Source organism: Grus americana, chromosome 2 (assembly GCF_028858705.1).
Source record: "Grus americana isolate bGruAme1 chromosome 2, bGruAme1.mat, whole genome shotgun sequence".
Lineage (NCBI taxonomy): Eukaryota > Metazoa > Chordata > Aves > Gruiformes > Gruidae > Grus > Grus americana.
Window position 1 is genome coordinate 163,733,758 of NC_072853.1, and position 23,865 is coordinate 163,757,622.

Here is a 23,865-nt window from a genome sequence, read left to right on the forward strand (position 1 = left end):
TCCCCCCCTGCCACTTCCTGGGCACCCCCTGCCTCGTCGCTGGCAGGGCAGTATGACAAGCTGAAGAGTCCTTGACTGCTTGGCAACAACTAAAATATTAGTGTGTTATCAACATTATTCTCATCCTAAAACCAAAATGTAGCACTATACCAGCTGCTAGGAAGAAAATTAACTCTATCCCAGCCAAAACGAGGACAACAATATTCAAACTCTAGAGTTACTAAAAGAAAACGTGTTTGACTGCAAAATATTAAGCCAGATTCTGATCTCATGGTATATGGTTCCAAGAAAAATACTCATTTTTGACATGTCTGTTATTATTTCCCTAGTATATTGCATACTACACATAAGCATCTGCAGTCTCCCCAAATTAAGATCAGTACTGCTGTACTAACTTAAAGTTTTTTCTAACTGCTCCAAGGCATTTAGCTTCATTGACCATCTATCAGATGGCTTTAAATCAGGTCTTTGCAAAAGATACATTTGTTTGTAGAGAGATATTAATTTCAGTGTACATGTCAATTCAATATATTTTTGTTAACAAATTCAAATCTTTAAAGGATCATTAATATATTTTTCTATTAACTAATTAAAGTATTTAAAAAACCCACCAAACAGTTAAATTCTCTTCCATACTTAACCAAGGCAGTCCTATGTCTGTCAATCACCACAGCATGGGATATTCCCACTCTTGGGCTTACTTTGGATCAAGTTTCTTTAAATACAGTGAGCTCATGCTCTTATTTACATGGATGAGGGAGCAGAAACTAAGACAACAGTCACTGGTACAGCTGCATTCAAACATCTTGCACCCCTCTTTCCCCACAGCTGCATACCATCATTTCTCTGCCAAAGGCTACTCCTACCCCCTTAATTTACCACACAGCTGTTCATAAGACCCATTTCAGCCCCCAAAAAGCTACAGTGGGAAACAGTTTAAATAATCACTGTTTGCTAACCAAACTTGTTTAGGCTGCAGTAGGTATGGGACACATCCCCAAAGCAGCTCACTCAGCAGATGGGAAGGGTCAGAAGATTGTGGAGGAGCTGGTAGTGTGGGGAGGTGGTAACTTTACCAGCCAGCACAGCTGTGTCCACAGTTTCAGTGTAAAATTAATTGTGTCCAGTCAGTACCAAAAGTGACATGAGATCAGAAACTGTCTCACATTTTGCAGTCAAAACATGTTTTCTTTTAGTAACTTTCTACATTTTGAACACTGTTTATCAGAGCATAGTACCAGCTAATTAAATTTAATTCAGAAAGCTGCACAGCAAGGATTTTATGACTTGCATAAAAATACACAGCTGGAGTTTGTAGATAGGAAGGAATCACAAGTCATACCTCCTGTGGAGTGTAAGTGAGAATAAACTCATGATCAGCACAGGGAAGCAAAACTCCCTGCTCAGGATTTAGGGAGAAGGCTGACTCTGTGTCTTGATTGTATTTGAGCTTCATAAAGTCTGTGGTTTCTTCTGGTATTAATGGTTTCAGATTAGGCTTCATCATCTGCCAGTAGAAAGGAAGTTCTACCTTGCTGCAAAGAGACCAGTAAACAACAAAAAGCTATAATTAAAAAATTAGACATTTTTGAGTAAGATATTGGGAGAAAAATTTCAGTTCCTTTTTCCACGTAGGGAATTCCTCTTCTTAAAAATGACAGGGGTTAGACTTGCCAGTCTTTGTGAGCTACAAAGCTGATGAGGCAGCACAGAGTTGGAGTATATAAATTGTACAAAGAACATGCTAATATATAGAAGTAAATTATATAAATGTGCAAGATACGTTAACACTTTCCTATCTTATTTAACTTGTCATGTAATGCAACTTTTAGGAAACTCTACAATTCCTCTTTCAAGAATCTGAGATCAACAGGACCATTCCTGCTGATATCGGCATATTTGCTTTGGATCACTGCTGATGATCTACATAACATTCTGAATTTAATCCAAGTGCAAGCTGTGGTGTTTAATGTGTCAACAAACACAGGGGCTCCAGCTAAGATTATAGCAATGGCTCTGCAATATTCTTTGTAATCCAGAAAAGGTTGCTCAACTAGATTGCTTCAGCAGAAGTGTATTCCATGGAATGTGTTCATGAGTTTTAAAACCTTGCTTGTGCTGACCTCAAAAACTTTGCCTTACTAAGGGAAGGAAGGACCCTGCAATTTCAAAGTCAGTATCAATGACATAAAACTGAACTAGTACAATTTCTTGTATCACTTTCTATAGCAGTAGAAAGTTTTCCCAGCTTTGTTTCATATAAATGCTGACACCAGACACGTAGGGATTGCTGTCTGATTATAACACAGAGAAAATGTGCAAATTGGCACAGTCACATTCTTCATCAGTTTATGGTATCCAGTTCACCAAATCACATTTTCTATGCCCAAAGAGCATTTTTTTCTGGTATTATGTGTGTGTGGTTTCCAGGCCACAGAACAAACTTCCAGAAATTCACTGTAGCAATTAGCAATGTACATTAATGTATCTAAAACCAGCACTGACATCCTCACTACTTTGATGGTCTGCAGCCTCTAACTCCTGTGATCATGCACATTAGTGTACTTTTATTATTGCTTGACTGATTTTGAGCAAAATCAGAATGCCACTATGTTAAGTACAATGTAATTGTACATAGGGATATATTCCTTGACTTCAAATAGAGTTTATATTTAAATCTATTAGGACTCAATAGTAGGAATCATGTGAAAGTTTTAATATGAGCTAGTTACATTGGGCTCCTGTTTTAATCTGTGGAGAGCCAGCGGAGTCCAGGATACTTTATGTCTTGCTCTATGGAAGATGTCTACAGTCAGAATTGCATCCTTAGAAGCATCTATTTCCCTGTACTACAAAAGGAAAATAGTATAAAGGTGCTTAGCTCAGTTGCACAAGCATACATTGTACACATGTAAAGTTAGATAAATCTCATCCGGATGACACTGTTAAATATTTCCTGCAACCATCCATATTTACGAATCTTTCTGAGTTATAGATTTATCTATACTGAGGCAAATAGATGGACCTTGGCAGCTTATGAACCAAATGGTATGGCTAACGGTTGCCATAATGTCTGATCTATGCATAATGTTCCTGCTCTTACAAGTATATCCTTGAACCTTAATTACTAAACAATAGCACAAAAAGAAGCAAGGCTTCTGCACAAAGTTTATCAAATGCATGAAAGTTTCTCCAGCTCGAGAGAGTTTGGTATCACAAATGAGATCCCTCCCAGCATGTTCAGAATGCAGAACATTATGCTATTAATTTTAGCTACGTACGAAGAGTTTCTTATAACCAATTTCTTCTCCTCGGTGGTGTGTGGGTTTTGGGGGTCAAATCGTATGAGATGCTGTGCTGTCACATCAGTAACTTCACCAGGTTCAGGTTTGCTTTCTCCACCCGTGACAAACAAAAGCTCCAGAGCTATCAGCTGTCCAACCCCTTGAAAAAATAAGTAGGTATTACTGTTTACCATCTGGCTACTAACATTGTTCATATTACTCATTAACAGCAAATGCCAGCAATGGCCATTACTAATTACAGCTGGTGTTTCCTCAAGTTTCAGAACTCCAAGGTGTTAATTGTACAATATTTTCCTGATGTTATTTGTTCATCAACATATATCAATAGAGATCTTTCCATTAATTTAACAGATTTGGATTTCAGGGCCACAACCTCAGCTCACTTACATCAGCATTGTTTCACTGCAGTGAGCAGGGTGTTTGTGATGGTTGATAATGTTGCTCCCAGATGTTTTGAGCAGTATATTAAACTAAAAATAAGCAGCAAATGCACTATTAAAAAAATTCCAAAGGAAATACCTGTAATAAAGTGATTAAATAGACAAGTCAAGCCTAATGTTATAGCACTCACAATTACATTACAGGACAAGCACTAACATTTAAAAGAGTTTCAACTGGTTTCATTCATCCAGAGACTGCCTATCTCTCCTGAATACTCTAACCCAAGATATGCCCCAAATTTGGTTCACACCCAAATGTATTTCTGCCCTGTTAAAGCTCATGTTTTATAGTTTGTAATGTTATCTTATTGATACAAAGGCCTAAGAAATGAGTTGCACCTGACTACAGGTGTTCTTTCTGCTACTCGATAACATTTTACATTTGGAGTTTTGGCTACGGTGGGTTAAGAGCTCAGTGCTTTTTGAATCCCATGTATTTCATGCATTGGGATGGAGTAGTAGTTATAATAGTAATAACAACAACAACAATAATAAAAATGCTTAGCATTTAACACCATCAGGGAACAAAGTATTTTCTTAATACAATGACATAAAATCTTGCCATTGCTTCAAGCCATCAACCACCACTCACATTACTTGAATACCTACAGTGTTAGAAACATAATCTCTGAAAGGTGTTGGAAACAAACCTGTGACTGTAACATCACTGACTTGGCAATTGTCACAAACAATAGTGTATGTTTGCTGTGAGACTTCCGGAAAAGAAGGGAAAAACACTACCTGAAAGAGAGAAGTGAAATAGCAATGTGTGCAACTGATTTCCCTCCAGGAAGTAATACACTTCAATTTGTAAGTGTTCACAAAAGGACAGTTCTGGTGATCACCACCTGCAAGCTCAACCCATGCTAAATCCATCACTTTCTCTCCCACATGAGCCTGGCCCTGCTGAAGCAAGCAGGGAGACAGAAGCACCTGAGGAAACAGAAAGGAGGAGAAATGTTTCTCCTTTATCCACACCTGCCTGACCCATTCCTCTTATCAACAGCCAAGCACTACTGATAAAAGGAAGGGCTGGAGGCTAGCCATGCTCTCCATATCACTTCTCCTCTCCCATTAGTGATGCTATAATAAAATGTGGCCCGCATCAGAGAAAGCAGTGGTGGCTGCCAGTAATGCACACCTACTGCAGGATCTTTCTCAGGAAAGAGCAAAGCGTAAATGAAGGATTTGTACCTGCTGCTCTACAGAGAAAGAATTTTTTTCCCCAAATGTCCTTTTTTTTTTTTTTTTTTTTTTCCCAAGGAAGCTCAGAAAAGAAAAGTTTCTTGGACTTGTTATCCAAGCTGGAGTGAAATAAGGACTCCAGTGTTCTCGGATTCCTGTTTTCTCTAACAGCATTCTTTGTGTGCAGAAAATCTGAGTGGTCTCTGAGAGGGCAAGCAAGACTTGGAAGTTGCAATGAAAGACCCTCCAATAAGACTCACAATTGCAATTCTTCCAGCATAATTGCACAAAAGGATTTGAGCATTTTTGTTTACACAAACCCAAATTTGCAAAGTCCAGCCAAGATCTTCCAGAATGTACAAAAACTTTCTATAGCAGTCAGTGCTAACCTCTAACGTTGTACTCTGCCCTGGAGCTAGCTCAAAAACAGCAGGACGGATCCCAAAAGGATTTTGTATCACCAAACCAACAATGGCAACAACCTGAAGTGTTTAAAAAAAAAAAAGTTAATAAATCAAATTGATCAGGTTGTTGTTTTTAAAATACAGGGTTACCTAAACCAGGCAGTATACTACAACATCTCTATTCTCCCTCTTACCGTAATTTTTTGTCACACATCTCAAAAGTATGTGCGTTATGTATATGGCTTAATTAGAAGAAATGCTCCATGCTTTATAATTATCTTGGTGAAAGCAAGAGGGAAGGTGCTGTCTCCAAAGACAAATGATAATGTCAGGAGCCATAATATTCAAGTTCACAGAAGAACAACTATGCTTGACCATAGCAGCTCTGTTTCTCTATGCTTATGTCTCACTTTGAGTTGGAACTGTAAAGCATTTCAGGGGGGACAATATGACACATCAGCTATCCCATTAGCCTTTTCTCCAGCACATAAAATGCCATTCTACCAGTCACATCTTATCATCTTTGTCCATATCACAGAATAATACCAGAGTGGACTGCTAGGGTCTACGGGTGCAGCAAGGTCAGTAAGCGATATCTTTGGTGGGGAGGGGGAGGAAATTAGCTCAAGCAATGCTAGAACTGATTGCATTTCTATTTGCTTTAAGGGTAAGATTAAAGTTCAAGCCAGTTGTCCTTTCCCTGATCTATGCCTGAGTTTACCTCACCACTGAGCAAGACAACTTCTTCCAGAGACAAGCCAGAGCACAAGCAGGAGGTACAGACATCCAGGGAGATTGGTCTCGAGGACAGACGTGAATCCCTGAGGGAATGGGACAAAACAGATGTCCCCAGCAAGGCCTTAGGACTTCTGTGCTAATATACCATGGCTAGATTAAAGGCCTTTATGTCAGGGCATCTATACCATACCATGTCCAGTATTGCCCTTCTACTCACTCACCCTGAGATTAGGAGGTGGCCAGGCTTTCTTTGGCATTATGAGAAACTTCCCAGTGCTAAATCCTTCATTTCTGCACAAAATCATTGTTACTTTTATTCCTCCAACAAGGCAGGAACCACAGTCTATAAAGTGAGGTACTGCAATGAGTAACACAGAAAATTAGACTACACAGACAGTGAAGGCTAGCACCTGGCAAAGCCAGCTCTTAAATAACTTGTTAAAGACAACATTACTCCATATGAATATGGAGGTGCTGCAATCCTAAAAAATCCCTAAATTATTTCCATTTGAAAGTTAAACAGGATAAGGTACATATTTCTACATTCATCTTACATTTTAATGGTGCTTCCTACTTAAAGACTCCATTGAATGATGACAAAAAGTAAGATGATTTTTTAAAAAGCTCAGTATAACAGGAAAGGTGAATTTGCAAAAAATCAAAGCAAGTTTCTGCAAAAGTCATCCTGGTTGTTACAGCTGATGCTAGATATCTGAGAGGTGAATCCTGCAGATACTTCATATCCAAATATAATTAATGTAACATTCCACAAATATTAATTAATAGCATCAAATATTTATAACTCAATCATAATTCCTTAATATTTAGGATTGGTAATTATAGTTAGTAGTTCAGGAATCGACAAGACACAAACCTAGAAAAGTGTCTCCTGTTCGCTCCTCTAATACAGTGGGAAAAAATCAGCTTGATGTGACAAGCAAAAATAATTGAGGAAAAATTTGACAGGATTACATTTTAATAACTAATAAATCTATTATGAGTGAAAATGAGATAGATAACAAAATGTAGAAAAAGTACTGCCAAGTTGCTCCACGTTTGTTTTGTGACATAAAATTGGAGATAGTCAAATTAAAAAAGCCCAAAAACCAACAAATCCATTTAACTTTAGAGAAACTTAAGAATTGGGCATTACTGACATGTTAACACTGGAGGTGGTCTTTTAGCTTGGATCGGGATCAGAAGAGGTTCTGATACTTGAGTTTCCACTAATATACAATCTTCATAGTCTCCTGGATATTGAGGAGTAAATTGGACCGTATACTGGCATGTCATCCCAGGAGCAATCATTCCTCCCTTTCCTGGAAATTTTCCTTGGGAAAAAAAAATGCAAGGAATTAAAAAAAATTAAAACCTCCCAAAGTTGGCATATGTATTTATGATCACATCTCCCTCTGGAAAGGTGCCTGTAAACTCTCCCCATTTATTGCCTAAGTCAAGCTGATAAAAATGAATGAGCACAAAAGGCCTGCCAGTGAAATCTGTGCATGTGTGTATCTTCCACTGGACTCAAAAAAGAATTTTTTTCTGAAATATGCTTCTCATAACTACAGAAAACAGAGCGAGGAGAAACCTAGAGACGTTACCCAGTTTTCCTCTGCCACAAGACAACATGGTCTACATGGGGGGATCTAACTTCTTCTAAATATTCCTGCAATACTGTGATTGAGACACCACAATCTCCTTAGGTAATCCATGCCAGTGGCTGCCTATCCTACTACAGGAAAGATGTTTTTCTTACCTTTCCTCTACCCTAATCTTCCTTGCGGCAATTGAAGTATGCTATTTCTTGCCCTCTCCCCCTACTGATTTCAGTGGACAATAGGTCTGTTCCTAGATAAATTATGGATAAGACTCAAGCTAGGTATTCCATGGATATATTTCAATTTAACTTCAAATATTTTAATGTTAGTATTCCTGAATGCTTATGAGTTGCATGTGAATGGTCCTAGAGACATAAGACAACCTTCAGTCTCTAAAGAACTGAGCAGATTATTGTCCTACTCAGAGCACTATGGATAGCAGAACAAAACATAATGCCTCTGAAAAATCTTTGTTCAAGCAGATAAATTAGATCTCTGATGTGTTAACATCTTAAAGGCAGTAAAAATAACCCTTACCTGGCCCAATGGCAAAGGCTGAAGTAGAGGGGGGGATAAGTCTTACATGATGACCTGTTGAAGTGATGTTCTGCAGCTCTATAGTCATCTTTATTTAAAAAGAAAATAAAATAATCCATTGTATTTATCATCACTCATTATAATACTTGCAATTCCTCAGTACTCTGCTAGTGATAGCTAATTTATCATCACCACTGGCCTACAAATCTCAGTTTATTCGATAAAGGCTGAATCAGATACTACCAAACCCAAGCAGAGACTGAAAAGGGTCTCTTAGTTTTCACTGGTTAGTGTGTCAGTGGCATGTATGAAAGTGTACCTTGGAGGGAGGGGTTCATTAATTTAATATAAAGAAGAAACTTAGACTTTTGTTAAACTGCAGAAAGCCAAAAGATTGAGTGAAATACGTAGATCATGGCAGGACGTTCTCACCTCATAAACCTGGCCAACTTCATAATCAGAAAACAAAACAGTAGGTGGATTGGCAAGAAATACAGGAACAAATGAGGTATCTCTGAAAGGTAAAAAAAGGAGACATCTTACTGCCCAATTCATTAAATACTGATAAAATGAGAAATTTCAAATCATATCCTTTGGCAAAAAAAAAAAAATCATACAGACATACTTTGCTTCCTAAGAGACCATACAGACATTTAACTCAAAAAAATCTATGTACAAATCCACAGCACTTCTATAGTAGGGCTCTCTGTGTGCTCCAGCTCAGAATCAAGAAACTGTATATATTACATACCCTTTATTATCTTCTGCTTTTCTTCTGGCTGTGGCTTGTTCCACCTTTTCTTGAGAAATGACAAGAGATTTGCCTCCATGAAGAGTATTTGGTAGGAAAAAGCGGGGGTTCTTCAAGTAATTCTGTCTTTTCTCAAGTTTGGCAAGGTAAGCACACTCACTTTCTCCCTCTGCTTTGCACTTACTGTCTTTCCAGGCTAGCTTCTCTGAGGCATTAGTTTTCTTTGAAAAACAAAGAGACCATGGTGCAAAATTAAACATGGCAATTTCAAGGATGATGAAAAAGGCATCTATACTTGTCAAATTAAAGCTATACAGCATGAAAATTCATATAGAAATATTGTATTTCTCTTTTCTTAACAGATCAAATAAACTAAGTACTGGAGCCAAATCAACAATGCATTGATATTCAGGTTTTGTTACAGGAACAGCAACAGGCCCTACAGTTCTGACAGACTGAGCCAAATAAATCTGCAAAATGTACCTTACTTGTCTTTTTAGTCTGGTGGTTAGAGTCTGGAGTTGAAGGCAGAGTTAATGTGCATAAAGACACATTTGGCAGACTACCAGATATTTTCTGTAGGTGTGCAATCTTTGCAGGCATATGGTCCCGTGAGCCTGAAGAAACATGCTGTTTAAAACTAAATGTCTCTTTGATGTAGCCAGGTTCTGATTTTCCTGCAATTGAAAGAAAAAAGTAATTCTATAAAAGAAAAACATGAATCATAAGCATTTACTCTAAGCATAGGGGTATGAATTTATTTTAGTCTTGTTGATGGTAAAAACACACTTTAAATCCTCGAGAATTTAATTTACATTTATAATTTATTTTGCACAAAAGAAGCTTAGTGCTTTAATGAGAAAGCTTTTAGAAATACTAATTAAACAAGCTATATACAAAGAAAGTGATGTTACTCTCAGAAAGCTATGTTAATCTTACAAGTGAGCGAGACTTAGAATGTCCTGTTCGGTTTACAAAAAGATCTATATTATGGACTTATGACAGTCAGAAAATTGACATTAACAGGATGTACCATCTAATCCCATGTTCCCATAGTTAGACAGCAAAATTGCCACCTCAGAGGAAACTCTGAGATATTAAATTTTTGGCTTTGTTTGGAATTACAATGGAAAAAAAACCAAAACAATGAATCTTGGAATTTGTGACTAAGTTGATTACTCTGAAATGTTTGTTTTGACTTGACCGAAAAATTTCATTTTAATGACACTAAAACATTTCACTTTCGCTCACACTAAAACCTTTCACTTTGGCTCACACATGAGTAAAAGAAGTAAAGAAGTCTTGGCATTGTCCAAAAGATTTTTCTTACTGATCTCCATTTGCAAATTAAACTGATCTATTTCCAGAACTGGAACATTTTAAACCCAAAATAAAGAATACAATTTTATTTCACTGACAATAGTTTTTACTTTAATGTAACCACTTCCCTTCTCTGTACACAAGATGTAGTTGCAGCTTTGTGCTAATGAAATTGAATAGAGGCAGAGCAGTCACAATTAATATAGTTTTTGTGTCAGATGGAAAGAACTGTAAACAAATGCGCAACCACCATTAAATTTTATATTTAAGCACATTTAAACTCAACAATTTTTAATTTATCAATTTTATTTTGACAATGTCCCTTTAGTGGCATTTTAGGCTTTTAATAGTAGAGTCCCTTCTGCTTTGGCAGAAAACTATAAAGATGTACTGAGATTTGCTACATCCTCCAATGCTTCAGTTCTTACAGATTGCTCTACAAAGTCTAAATTATTCTCTGCTTTAAAAGTTACCTTTCGGTGCTCTAGTAACAGGTAATTTATCAGTGATGTAATCATCAGGGCAGGTTAAATGATTTTTTCTGAGAAGTTCATTGTCCACAATCCACCTAAAAGAGGATGCCACTGCAATGGTAAAACAGTAACAAAAAAAACAATTAAAAAAAAAGGGAAAAGCATATTCCCTTAAGACACACTATCTTGAAGAGTCCAAAGTAATGTTGCCTTTATAACTCATCACTGCCAGGTAATATTTTTGGATAGAGAAACAGTCTGGTATTTTAATCCCAAGACTTGGACATGCATCTCCCCAATTCTAAATTCAGTTCAAACCCAGCTATGCAGCCATCGGAGAAATATTTAATCTCTGTTTGTTGCTGTTATATATCAAGGTATGTATGCTTGTAATAAAGGTAGGTGGTAAGCCATTTATTGCAAATTTAATACCTTGAAAATGACCTGGTTGTTTAGTTTCTTACAGTGTTAAACAGATGTTACTCTGCTTGAATCTCTGCACAAAATCCAAAAAAATTGGTAAAGCCAACCCAAAAGCTCACTGAGTCCAGCGTCAGTCTGTCGTGGTTTTGCCCCAGCCAGCAGCTCAGCCCCACACAGCCGCGTGCTCACTCCCGCCCGGCAGGATGGGGGAGGGAATCAGAAGAGTGAAAGTAAGAAAACTTGTGGGTTGAGATAAAGACAGTTCAATAGGTAAAGCAAAAGCTGCACGCACAAGCAAAACAAAACAAGGAATTCATTCCCCACTTCCCAATTAGATTTAGACAAACATTGCATTGGTCTCCAGGTACCATAAGCATGTACTGGGGAGAGACAGTATTTCCGGAATCTTCACCTGGTGGCAATCCCATTTTGTGGAAATCTTCCCCAGCATCTGCCTTCAGCATGTTTACGGCCCTTTCTTCTTCAGCTTTTGCTTGATCCTGGGCCTGAATTATGTTCTCTTCCACTATATCAGCTTCTGTCAGTCGGCACTTATACTCATCGAGAAGCTGTCATGGGCATGGGTGAATGCAGAGAAATTAGTCTGGTTTGAGCTGTCACAAATTATGAAAGATCTCCTTGCAGATAAAGGTTTTCTATTTGCCTTTGAGAGGTAAATAGAGATAGCCTGGTAAAACATCATTACTTTACAAGCATAAACTGGCCTGCTAAAACACCATCTTTCCTATCATTTAACTTGTGCTGGGAGCAATTAGGACACAAGAAAAATGTGTGAAAGATGAGGAGACTCTCTCAGGATAAGAGAAATGTCTGTCTGTTACCTTCTGTGGGACAGTGGCAACTGCACTGTATTTTGCCTAGAAGTGTAGGATTAAACTGAAAGTGAATGCTCCCTCCGAGTGACTAGGAAGGTTTCTAAAACTCCAGAATATCCCAACAGTGATACTCGTCCTGCTATATTTTGGATCGCTCTGCCCAGTGTGGTAAGTGGTTTACAAGCACAACTCAAAAAGAAAAATCCTGCCTCAAAGAGGTATCAGTGTAAGTTAGGACAAGGGGTAATGGCTTTAAGCTGAAGGAAAGGAGATTTAGACTAGATATTAGGAAGAAATTCTTCCCTGTGAGGGTGGTGAGGCACTGGAAGAGGTTGCCCAGAGAAGCTGTGGATGCCCCGTCTCTGGAAGTGTTCAAGGCCAGGTTGGATGGGGCTTTGGGCAACGTGGTCTAGTGGAGGGTGTCCCAACCCCCCCCCCCCCCCCCAATGGCAGGGGGGGTTAGAACTAGATGATATTTAAGGTCCCTTCCAACCCAAACCATTCTGTGATTCTATGAAGTTAAAGACAGAATATAGTGGAGGCCCAGAGACATAAAAGACCAACACCAAGAGAAACTGATAGCCATTCGTCCCGATAGTATCTGTAGCTTAACTGAACTTTCTCTAGAACTTTTATGTAACAAAGTTTAATCTTTTGGCTCATTTAATAGAATTAAATAATTCCATTTAATTTTTTAAATAGAAAGGGTAGGATGAGTCTCAGCTAAAATGAGGCTTCCTCCTATTCTGCTTATTCTGGAATCCCTCCACTGTCACTGGAATCCAGGATATGATCCCACTCCATGCCAAAGTTGCTCCCTAAAATGGATCAGATGGATTTTGCCCTGAAAAATTGTGGATCCTGCCTGGTTTGGTGCATTTTTTTTCCTTTTTCTGATGATACATATAGCCTTGGGTGACTAGGACACCTGTAATATACATGTTACAGACACGTACTGTCAGTTGAAACTAACCATATCCAAGCAGAAGGACTCCAACTTATTACTCAGAACATACTGTATCTACCAATATATTGATAAATGACTCAAAAGAAATACAAAACTTCAGATTTTTTCACGTCTGATAACCTTTGAAGAGGGTATGACGACACAAAAGGGAAAAAATACCTGTTGCACAAGTCATCCAGCCTCTACTTTTATACACTGACAATAGCTATCAGAGTAATGACTAATACAAGTATTTTACATTTCCACTGTTGATTTCATCCAAGATTCCCAAACAGTGTTGCAAACGCTAATGGATTACATGTCATAGTGCATAAGGTAAGCATATATAAATAATATTTGCAGCATCTGGCTTCAAAATGCAGCACATGAGAATACTTTATTGCAAGATAGGAAGTTTAGTATGCTGACCGGCAGTTACAGGGAGAAGTTGTCAGCCAGTAGAACAGGCATTTAAAGGGCTACCGGTTTTACTCTGTGTCTGAAAAGCTGTCCAGAGCTGAGAATATCATGAAGGAGCATGTAGTGAATACTAACATACATGAAAGGTTCTGTGGGAAACTGTGCTCAAGTAAATTTCCATTGAAATGCCAGTTCTAGGATCCTCCCCCACCTTTTTTTTTTATTTTATAGAAGATCTAGAAATTACAACGTAGTAATGAAAGCTGAACAGAGCTCCACACTCTGGCTTGGTTTCAACTTGTACCTTCTGTAGCTCTGCTGTAAAAGTCTCATGATAAACATCATCTCCTCCTCGGGACTCAATCCAGTTTGTCTCCATGTCCACCCCTGCAACATCTCCAGTGAACAGGTCCTCAAAGGTGCCAGCCAGCAAGTGGGAGATGTCCTGGCAACAGAAAACGAGGATATTAGTGATTAAGGCCTGAGATAGGATCCAAGGGTGCGTGCAAATGGCTGGAATTAGTGAACGGATGAGGAAAAGGGGGGAAAATGGATGGGAAAGGTACTCAGGACAGACCCTGAAAGGGGACACACTGTGTGTGCGCATGCGAACATTGAGGTGTGGAGGCATGTATGTATGTCTGCATGTGTGTGCGTACACAGGGGTGTGCATGCGCACTGACGTGTCTGCACTGCCTGGCTGTGGGTGTAGGTGACGGTGGCAGACACGGTTCTCTGCGTGCACACAGTATGTGTGCGTGCCATGGTTTATACAGGGGTGTGCATGTACGGGGCGATGTGAGTGGGGTGTGTGTGAGGGAGATGCAGGGAAGTGTGGACACGTGTGTATTTACATGTGTGTCTGTGTGCTGGGAGGTGTGAGGGGGTGTGTAGGGCTGTGTGTGGTGTATGTAAGTCTGTGTGCCGGGGGGTGTGAGGGGTGTGTGTAAGGCTGTGTGCAGGGGGTGTGAGGGGTGTGTATAGAGGTGTGTGTAAGGCTGTGTGCAGGGGGTGTTTGGGGGTGTGTGCGGTGTGTGCAAGGCTGTGTGCAGGGGGGTGTGAGGGGTGTGTAGGGGTGTGTGCAGTGTGTGTAAGGCTGTGTGCCCAGGGTGTGTGTGCCCGTGTGGCCCTGCCCCTCTGAGTTACCTGCGTGCCGGGGTAGAAGCTGCGCTCAGCCATCGCAAACCCGGCGCTGGGGCCGCCCCAGCCGGCCCGGACCCCTCGGCCTCCCGCCGTAGCCCGGCCGCGCCGCCGTTGCTGAGCGACCGCGTGGGTGGGAAGGGCCAGGCCGCCGAGCGGGGGAGCTGGCCCGGAGGCGGAGTGGAGGCAGCCGGGGCTGAGCTCCGTCCGAGGCCACCCCGGAGCGGGATAATGGAGGCAGTCCCCCCGCTCCCCTTCCTAGGCTTCCTCACCCCTCACACAACCCCTCGCCGCCTTCCCGCCGTTGTACTAACGCTCTTGGAGGGCTGAGGGCGGGACCCCGTGTCTCTGTGAGGCGTGTACCCGGTTTCTGCCCTGCCACTGTCAAAATAGGTACTTTTTGTGCTCTTTTAAAGCAGCGGAGCTGTATGAATTAATAAGAAACGAAATAAAATGTTGACTTGAAAACTTTGATGGGATTTGGGCTTTCCAGGAGGCTTGGCTTGCCCCTCCGCTGCCATCAGGCTCCAGTGCGGGCCATGAGCTTGGTAGCAGAGGGAAGAAGACAAATCCTCTCCTTCATCCCCAGCTGCCACACACCGCACATGGAGGCAGGGCTCGTCCCTGCTGCTGCAGCCGGGCTGCGAGAGCCGAAATATGGGGTAATTCATCATCAGCCCGAGAAACCATCCATCTTCCCCCTTTGCCTGCCCGAGCGCCCCAGCTGTGTACACCGGTTGCTAACAACAGCTGCTTGCTCCTGCTCAAGTGGGTGATATTTTCCTTAGAAACCATCCTGGCGTAGCATTTTCAGCTTGTCCTGCTTCCTTTTTTCTTTTTCCTCCCCCCCGCCCCCCATCCCCCTTGCATCTTGCTCAGAGCAAAGGAACCAGACTGGGGCTTCTCCATTGCTATCGGGGTCATTGGGCTGCATAGGGGTTACTGTAAAAGGGTTTGCAGGCATTAGAAATTAAGGCAGACAATGTTACTGCCCTCCAATGGTACTCTGTGGAAAAGTACCATTGCAAAAATAATTATTTACCAACATGTGTTGTTCCACAAGCAGATAAGCAAAAGGCCTGGGGTGCAAGCCCCACGGCAGCCGTGAGGGTAGCTGAAAAACTGGTTGTTTTAGGAAAGTGGCACATGGGCTTGTGACTACAGAGTGTCACAAGATTTAGTTCATCAGCTCACCAAAATTTGCATTTGGAACAAGACACCAAATTGGACTCGTAAGCACTACCTTGTTTTTAGTTTTCTTGAGAAAAAGAGAAACTTGCTCAGGGGAAAACTCAGCAAATCTGCAATATCCTGTTCCAAAGGTTAAGGCAAGTCAGAGAAATCGCTGTTGTCTGACAAGGGTAGGACCAGGTACCTGTGTTTTCCATAGAAAAGGTTCACAGCTTTGTGAACCTTCTGTGCAGGCACATCGGTGGGTCCTTGCCTTTAAAAGTAGGTTGGAGCATCCACATTTTGACACATTTCCATATAAGAATTCCAACTTTTCTCGTCATGCGCTATTACAATTGATTATAACATCTGTTTGCTAACTGGAATGTTAATAAAATCCAGCATTTTTTAAAGAATTATTTTCCAGCCTTTAAGAAAGCCTTAGAGTAGTGGCAGTAAAGCAGATGGATTTGTTTAAAATAGTATATAGATGTACATGAAAACTGACTGTGGAAAATTTCTGTACTTTCATCTTTACTGTCTTCCAGTAACTTGCCAAGCAGATCATCTCAGTTTAGAAGCTGGATTTTTTTTTTTCCAACTGCAGTCCAGAAGCCCACCATGAAATCTGGAAGTGAAGGTGAGATCCATCTGCCCAGTAGTCAAATGCAAGATCAGAAGGGAGGGCTTAAACACTGGTCCAGAGCTATGCACAAGCGTTTCCCATGTGACACTGGTATATTTTTTGTTAGATCTCAATTTTTATGCCATCATTATCTACTCATATAAACTTAATAAACAAATGCTACTGTTCCCATTGTAAAGCTGTATAATTCCTGTATATATTCATATTTCCATATAAATATGATGAACATTAAGAACAATTTGCATATATATCATCCTCTTTATCGCCATTCTAAGATATTTAACTTCCAAAGGCTGAAGAGGAATGCATGTAGGAAATAGTAAAAAAACCCCAAACAAACAAAAACTTTAGCCTACATTTATAGGTGTAACTTGTCCAAATGTAGACACTTCCTCTAATTGCCATGTATGACTTCTACCAGACGTTTTAACCTGTATTTCCCTTCTGTATCACGTAAGGTTGGATTTTACGCTGACATTTTGATTTGGATTGGGTGTGTGGACCTGAAGAGACTCCTGAGGGCCCCACTTTGTATGCTTGTGTGTGCAGTGTGGAGCACAGTGGCATTTCTTTTGGCGGAAACTGATCTGAAACTAAGCTCTCCAGGAGCTCACCTCATGTGCTCTGTCAGCCAATGGGCTTTCAATGTACAGGACCAGACAAAAGCTAGTCTGAAATTAAACATCCCTAAACGCCTGCAGAGTGGACATTGTCTCCTGAGCACTAACTTCTTTGCACTGCAGTTCTGCTCCTAGTGCACCAAGCCACTTGCTAAGGTAGATGTAACCTAAGTCACAGACCTTAGAGGAATCACAAGTTCTGCTAAAGTCTGGATTATTCCACTCTTAAAAGTAGTCTCCATGTCTTGTCAGGATCATATTGCTTTTCTATAATTATTTTGTTCACAGTCCCCAGGTGGTTCCCACACATTCCTTGTTATCCCGTGAGGACTCGAGTACAACTGCTGTCCAAAACCAAGCTTTATCCTGGTAGTAACATGTTCAGAAAAGATCCTTCCCATTGTAACCTAACAAATTCATCTTACAGTCATGGAGGTGGTTTGTTCAGGCATCCAGGTACCAAATGACACTATGGATAAGGCAAGCCCCGCTCCTTTCTGCTTGTTTCCTTTCTAAGACTGACAGTGACAGAACATATTTGCATATTAAATGGCCAGATGTGATTTGAATGCAATCAGGGAGTTCAAGTGCTGAGCAAGAGGCGATGTGTACATATCTACATTACAGAGTGGAACTGTATCTTACAGTTTTTACCAAAATAACAAGCTCCATTGCAGTTTTATTTACCTTGTTCATATTTTATCAGAACGGATGTTATGACCTAGGTTTGTAAGTCAGCCAATATATTTATATATTTTAAAGGATTGGACAGCTGTGTTTGACTAACTATAATCTTAAATTATTGTCAACATGTATTCCTTAAATGTGTAAATATTGGAGTAATAATAGCGCCCTTTCACTAAATCAAAACAGTTTGCAGAAAAGTTCGCACATTTATCTACATGGCGACCCCAAAATCTTCACTAATGTCAGTGCGCTTCCTTACAGAGGGAAGACTCACTAAACTGATTTTAGTCACTTGATATTTGAAACATTTCTTTGAAATTATGACATTTAGGACACTCTTAAAAATAAAAATCAAAGATAAAAATTATGCTGAATGTGCTGCCCCCATTATATTAATGCAACGATGTGGATTCATTTGGAAATATATATCTATACATATCTGAAATGTAAATATAATTCAAATTATAGATATATGCATATCAAAAGATACACAAAATAGTCTTGAGTTATATATTGATTTAAAAAACCTCACAAATCCATAGGGTTCAGAATGCATCAAACCTCCAAATATTTTTGTATGTTTTTAGCCTTGTCTGAAAACAGGACAAGTCATGGAGACTTCAGGTGGCATTCTTTAGATGTGGGAAAGTCAGGGAAATGACATCACGGTACAATATTTTGCACCAGAAGAATTGCAGTGTTTTACATATTTGCATCTGGGTTGCAGGAAATTATTTCTAATTATTTCTATTTCTTTGCTAAGGTCTTCTTCTTGGGTTAGGATTTTCAAGAAACAATTCCAAAAACTACACTGATGAATGATGAAACACTTTGACGTTGCTGCCCTCCAGTGGTCCTATTAAGGTTTCCATATATTCAGCAAAATCTTTAAAAAAACCCATTATATTAAATCTTTGTACTTATCAGGCAATCGAGCAGGTAAAAATACTTCCATCGTAATCTAGCATAGTCTCTTACCAGTGTATTAAGTGTGTTTATTCACTACACTGGCAAAACTATATATTATCCCATAATTATTGCAGATGCAGCCAAATGGGTATCATTGGAATGCGGGTCTCTGTATCTTGCAGCTGAACTAAAAACAACATCCGCAGTCTGACTTTAAAACCCAAGTAAAATTTGCAGACATGGAAAATGGGGAAATAACCTTTCAATGTCAGGTGAAAAATGCCAAACAGCTCAATTTCTGAAAGCTGGCATCTCATATTGCACTGCTTTCTTGTCCTGCGAAGCTGGGTTTTTCTTCAAATGTCCTAGTTAGTTTAAAGACCATCCATGTTTTTACAATTCTTGCTTTGCTGGCCATACTTATATCATCTCCAGTTCTCTTGGAGACAGTTTGAAATAATCTGCGATCGGCAGTTCCACCTGGATATTCTTCATTATTTTAACATCTTAAGACGTTAACGTGCAGTGACAGGACAAGGGGTAATGGCTTTAAGCTGAAGGAGGGTCGATTTAGATTAGATGTTAGAAAGAAATTCTTCCCTGTGAGGATGGTGAGGCACTGGAACAGGTTGCCCAGAGAAGCTGTGGATGCCCCCTCCCTGGAAGTGTTCAAGGCCAGGTTGGATGGGGCTTTGGGCAACGTGGTCTAGTGGAGGGTGTCCCTGCCCATGGCAGGGGGGTTGGAACTGGATGGTCTTTAAGGTCCCTTCCCACCCAAACCATTCTGTGATTCTATGATTTTCTTTGGTGCTATTTTGTGGCTGTCTCCTGATGTGAGTCAGCCCTTTTACTTGCTTCCAGTCTACACTTCCCGACTTAAAGCTTTTCTTTGTTTCCCACGCCTCTCTCCTGTATGAACATGTCTGTCCCTCATTAAAACATGTCCATGGGTACTGTTCTACTTCTGCTGAAATACTTACATTGTAATTTCACTCCAGCCACATGGGATCTCACAAACCAGGCACACCCAACATGTAGGAGAAGCATGTGGAAAATGCATACACAAAGGAGCCAGTCATTCCTTTCCAACAGTGTCTAGGCAGATACATGACTCTAATTAAGCTGGAAATGGGCTACGCCTCCACGCAGAGATCCAGCTGGAGGGTCCAGTGACACTGGGACTCTGGAGCAGAGCAGAACAAGGGGCTCATATACATTCAGCAACATGTTCCCAGGTCCCTGGGTCAGAGAGGGTTATTGGACTACAGACTCTGACCTCCTTTTGCGCAAGCTATTACAGTTTGCCCAAAACAGTTTAGCCAGTAATGTGTTTTGCTAAAATTAGTGGTTTCCATTCTGTGCTTTGTGAATAGCTAGGCATCCACTGATTATCTTGAAATCTTTTGCACAAGAAATTAAACACCTTTTTTCTTAGTTTTACCTGGTAAGCTTTTTCTCAGCCTCCTGTCAGCAAACTTTGAGACACAATGTGTTTGCAGATACTCCCCTGCTCTCCTGGTTTGTACATTGTGTGAATTAGTTAAAGGGAAGAAAACAAATCATTCCTCCATACCTGTCTGTGATCTAGTTGTCTGTAATGTGCAGATGTGCTGAGGAAGGCCCCGACCTGCTAGAGGATGGAGCAAGGTCTGATTCTTTGGAGTAGAAGATGAAAAAGACCCACCATACACCTTCTGTATGGTGCAGTGCAATGAGAACTGCCACCTAATTCAGAAGGAAAAGGAATCCAAACGCCCCTACATTTAGGATTTTTCATCTGGATTTGTCCCCAGTTCTTGGTTCTGCTTTAATAAGAGGATGAGCAAAAATGCGTTTGAGGCAGATGGTGATCCTGACAGGTCTGGATTCAGACAGCTTACATTTAGCATAAACTGTTGAATCCAGCATTCCCTCTCAGTCAGCACGCTGAGGGCTAGAAGCAGCCATTTGAGAGCACTGGAGATGAAGCCTATAGGAAGTCAGGCCAGGTGAGAAGGAAGATTCCAAGATGAACCTCAGGAGAAATGCTTTTTAAATTTTACCTTAGCATTGAGTTATTTTTACCTCCCTGAAAACTGCTAATTTAAGCCAAGCTCCAAACAGTATCTTTCCTGGCTATGGTGTTACAGGGTGGTGAATGGGGTGAGTTTAAATGTATTTTTATCCCTTTATCTTCAGGAACTTGGGCACAGACAAATGACCCAGAAGACTAGCTGAGTTAGGGCTGCATAGCTGAACAAGACCATCTTGCTTTAGTCCCAAAAGATCATCTCAAGGAGTCTGTTCACTTTGGGACAACATGAAAATGGTAGATGGTAGCTAGAGCTACCTCCAAAGTCCTTGAAGGGTAGAATGGGACGTAAGTAAATTGATCACAGGCAACACAATGTCATCTATTGCAAAGAGTTGGAGTGCAATGGAGAGGACATATACTGTGCTGTGGGAGAGGGGTTTGTGACTGCCATATTCCAGAGAAACAGAGGGCTCACGGCTGCTGCATGCTGGCCCTGGCAGCAGAAATGCAAAAAAAGTGGCTTGGATTTCCTAAGGACAGCCTAGCCTCATTTTCTACTCTTGTTGCCCAAGTTAGCTCCAAACTGTGCCCTAGCTTCTGCAGACTGGAATCTCACTGGAAATACTGTCTGTGGGAGTATGGTCAGGGAAACTCGGTATGAAAGAAAGAAAGTATGTCCCACTGGGATGGGAGAGCGCGAGAGGTGGTGGTGTCCTGAGGGCACACAGAGTCTGTCATCAGAAAAATGTACAGCTGTGTTATCACCTCACTTTCCCAGCATATTATTTCATTTTTGCTGGTAGGGAAAGATACGGACGGCTCAGCCAAACCAACAGCCTTGCATATGCTTTTCCATGTGAGCCCTGCAGTGGATCAAAGAAAGTGAGGAGGCCGCTTCATTCACCAGCCAGATGAACTGGTACCTACCTACAAAATCAGCATCTTCTTTTCTGCCCAGACTAGCAGGACATGTTCAGTAGTACCCCTTACTGTATTCAGGAGATCATGAAGCAAGGGATATGCTGTTTCCATTAACCATTTATTGCCATCTAACTCATCTTCACCTAAGGCAGAGACAAGGGGAAGGAATTGCCCTAGTGGGGAGGTCCCAGAATGATTGTTTTTCTCCCCGTTGTGCCCCGCTGTAAACTGCACCTAATTACTCTTCTATTAAGCTTATTACTCATATTTGTATTATAAAATATCTCTATGCACGCTATTCAAGGGGCTGGTTATACACTCTTTTAACATTTCAGGGCTTATTTCTAACATAGGAGATTCCTTAGGGTTCTGAGCAAGGAAAGGTCTCCCAAGGGAAGGTTTTGCTCTTAGGACAGCATTGCCTGCAGTTGCCTACATTTAGGTGCCTGTCGTGTATGATGCCCAAGGATACATAATGCATTTGCCGTGGACTGGCAGACTGACGCAGGATCTACTGGGGACTGACAGCCTTCTGGAGCAGAAGCAGGCGGCCAGGTGGGACATCCACAGCACTTAGAAGTGACATGAAGACTTCTGTGTTTAGGCAGCCAAGTACTGTGTTTAAAGTCGTTAAATTTAAAAAGCAGCACTTCTCCCCCACAGGAGCACCCAGAGACTATCAGTGACAGATTACAGTGTTAATTTTGACCTGAAAACAACCAGTTTCCTAACGCAAGAAGAAATGCTTGCATTTTGGGGCCTTCACCATATTTTTCATATTCAACAGAAAGAGTGAATTCTCTATTAATTGCACTTGGTCTTAAAAATAAACACCCTTGCATCTCCAAAGTGTGGCCCAGAGTTATCCCTGATGCATTAGAAAGTGAGCAAAACCCTTCAAAAGCTCATTTTAACCTGGGATGCAGCTGGCACCTTGGAATTAAAAGCATTGAGGTTGAAGAATATAAGGCATAAAACAGTGTGAACATGTCCCATCATGTCCAACTGGTGTGTTCTTGTGCTGAGACACCACATGGTTGCAACACTTTAAGTGAAACTGTTCAATAAGCAGCTGAAGATGGTTTGTTGGGTTGTCTTCTGTTTTGGCGGAGCAGCCCTTTTAACCTTTCATCTAAAGAAGATCCACCACCGATATAAGCAGGAGTGTGTCAGCTACCAGTGCAATTTCTGTAAAAAAATAGATGTCCGTGGGGATTCTGTTCAGAGGGACAAGGGATGCCATCCAGAGGTACAAGGGATGCCATCCAGAGGGACCTTGACAGGCTGCACAGGCGGGCCCATGTGAACGACATAAAGTTCAACAAGGCCAAGTGCAAGGTCCTGCACGTTGGTTGGCACAATCCCAAGCACGACTATAGGCTGGGCAGGGAATGGATTGAAAGCAGCCCTGAGGAGAAGGACTTGGGAGTATTGATTCATGAAAAGCTCAACATGAGCTGGCAGTGTGCGCTTGCAGCCCAGAAAGCCAACCAAGTCCTGGGCTGCATCAAAAGAAGTGTGACCAGCAGGTCGAGGGAGGTGATCCTGCTCCTCTGCTCCACTCTTGTGAGACCCCACCTGCAGTACTGCATCCAGCTCTGGGGGCCCCAGTACAGGAGAGACATGGAGCTGTTGGAGGGAGTCCAGAGGAGGCCATGAAGCTGATCAGAGGGCTGGAGCACCTCTGCTATGAGGACAGGCTGAGAGAGTTGGGATTGTTCAGCCTGGAGAAAAGGCAGCTCCGGGGAGATCTAATTGCGGCCTTCCAGTACCTGAAGGGGCCTACAGGAAAGATGGTGAGGGACTGTTTGTCAGGGAGTGTAGTGACAGGACAAGGGGGAATGGGTTTAAGCTGAAGGAGGGTCAATGTAGATCAGATGTTAGAAAGAAATTCTTCCCTGTGAGGTTGGTGAGGCACTGGAAGAGGTTGCCCAGAGAAGCTGTGGATGCCCCATCCCTGGAAGTGTTCAAGGCCCGGTTGGATGGGGCTTTGGGCAACGTGGTCTAGTGGAGGGTGTCCCTGCCCATGGCAGGGGGGTTGGAACTAGATGGTCTTTGAGGTCCCTTCCAACCCAAACCATTCTATGATTCTATGATTTTATGATTCTCACCTTCTGCTCCAGCAAGCAAGCGGGCAGAGAGAGTGGAGACGGTGAAGTTTTCAGGATTAAAGGATTGCATGGTGGGCACAAGGGTAGCTGATGGCATAACTTGGACTAGGTGGATGTGGGAAGCCCTGGGGAGCTTAGGGAGGTGCCACAAATTCAAAGGCGAGGCCCAGACCACAGCATCAGGGTTTTATTCTCTGGTTCTTGCACAGCCCACAAGCTCATAGCTGGTATGTATTAATAGCAATCGGATAGCTCTGTGGTTTAGTTT

The 23,865-nt window shown here is 41.3% G+C and overlaps 1 protein-coding gene across 2 annotated transcripts in view; it reads right to left on the reverse strand.

Annotated features, from left to right (window-relative positions):
• DLEC1 (DLEC1 cilia and flagella associated protein) overlaps window positions 1-14,616 on the reverse strand; it is a 41,043-nt gene extending 26,427 nt beyond the window's left edge. For both annotated transcript variants that reach the window (XM_054816065.1, XM_054816066.1), the window contains exons 1-14: window positions 14,526-14,616; window positions 13,684-13,824; window positions 11,590-11,746; window positions 10,755-10,865; window positions 9,445-9,638; window positions 8,962-9,182; window positions 8,643-8,724; window positions 8,211-8,298; window positions 7,230-7,403; window positions 6,294-6,430; window positions 5,320-5,412; window positions 4,396-4,486; window positions 3,282-3,444; window positions 1,343-1,535 (exon numbers count right to left, since the gene is read on the reverse strand). In XM_054816065.1, the coding sequence (XP_054672040.1) occupies window positions 1,343-1,535; window positions 3,282-3,444; window positions 4,396-4,486; window positions 5,320-5,412; window positions 6,294-6,430; window positions 7,230-7,403; window positions 8,211-8,298; window positions 8,643-8,724; window positions 8,962-9,182; window positions 9,445-9,638; window positions 10,755-10,865; window positions 11,590-11,746; window positions 13,684-13,824; window positions 14,526-14,558 (1,878 nt within the window). In that variant the 5' untranslated portion in view covers window positions 14,559-14,616. The remainder of the gene's footprint in view (window positions 1-1,342; window positions 1,536-3,281; window positions 3,445-4,395; window positions 4,487-5,319; window positions 5,413-6,293; window positions 6,431-7,229; window positions 7,404-8,210; window positions 8,299-8,642; window positions 8,725-8,961; window positions 9,183-9,444; window positions 9,639-10,754; window positions 10,866-11,589; window positions 11,747-13,683; window positions 13,825-14,525) is intronic.
• Window positions 14,617-23,865: the final 9,249 nt, after the last annotated feature.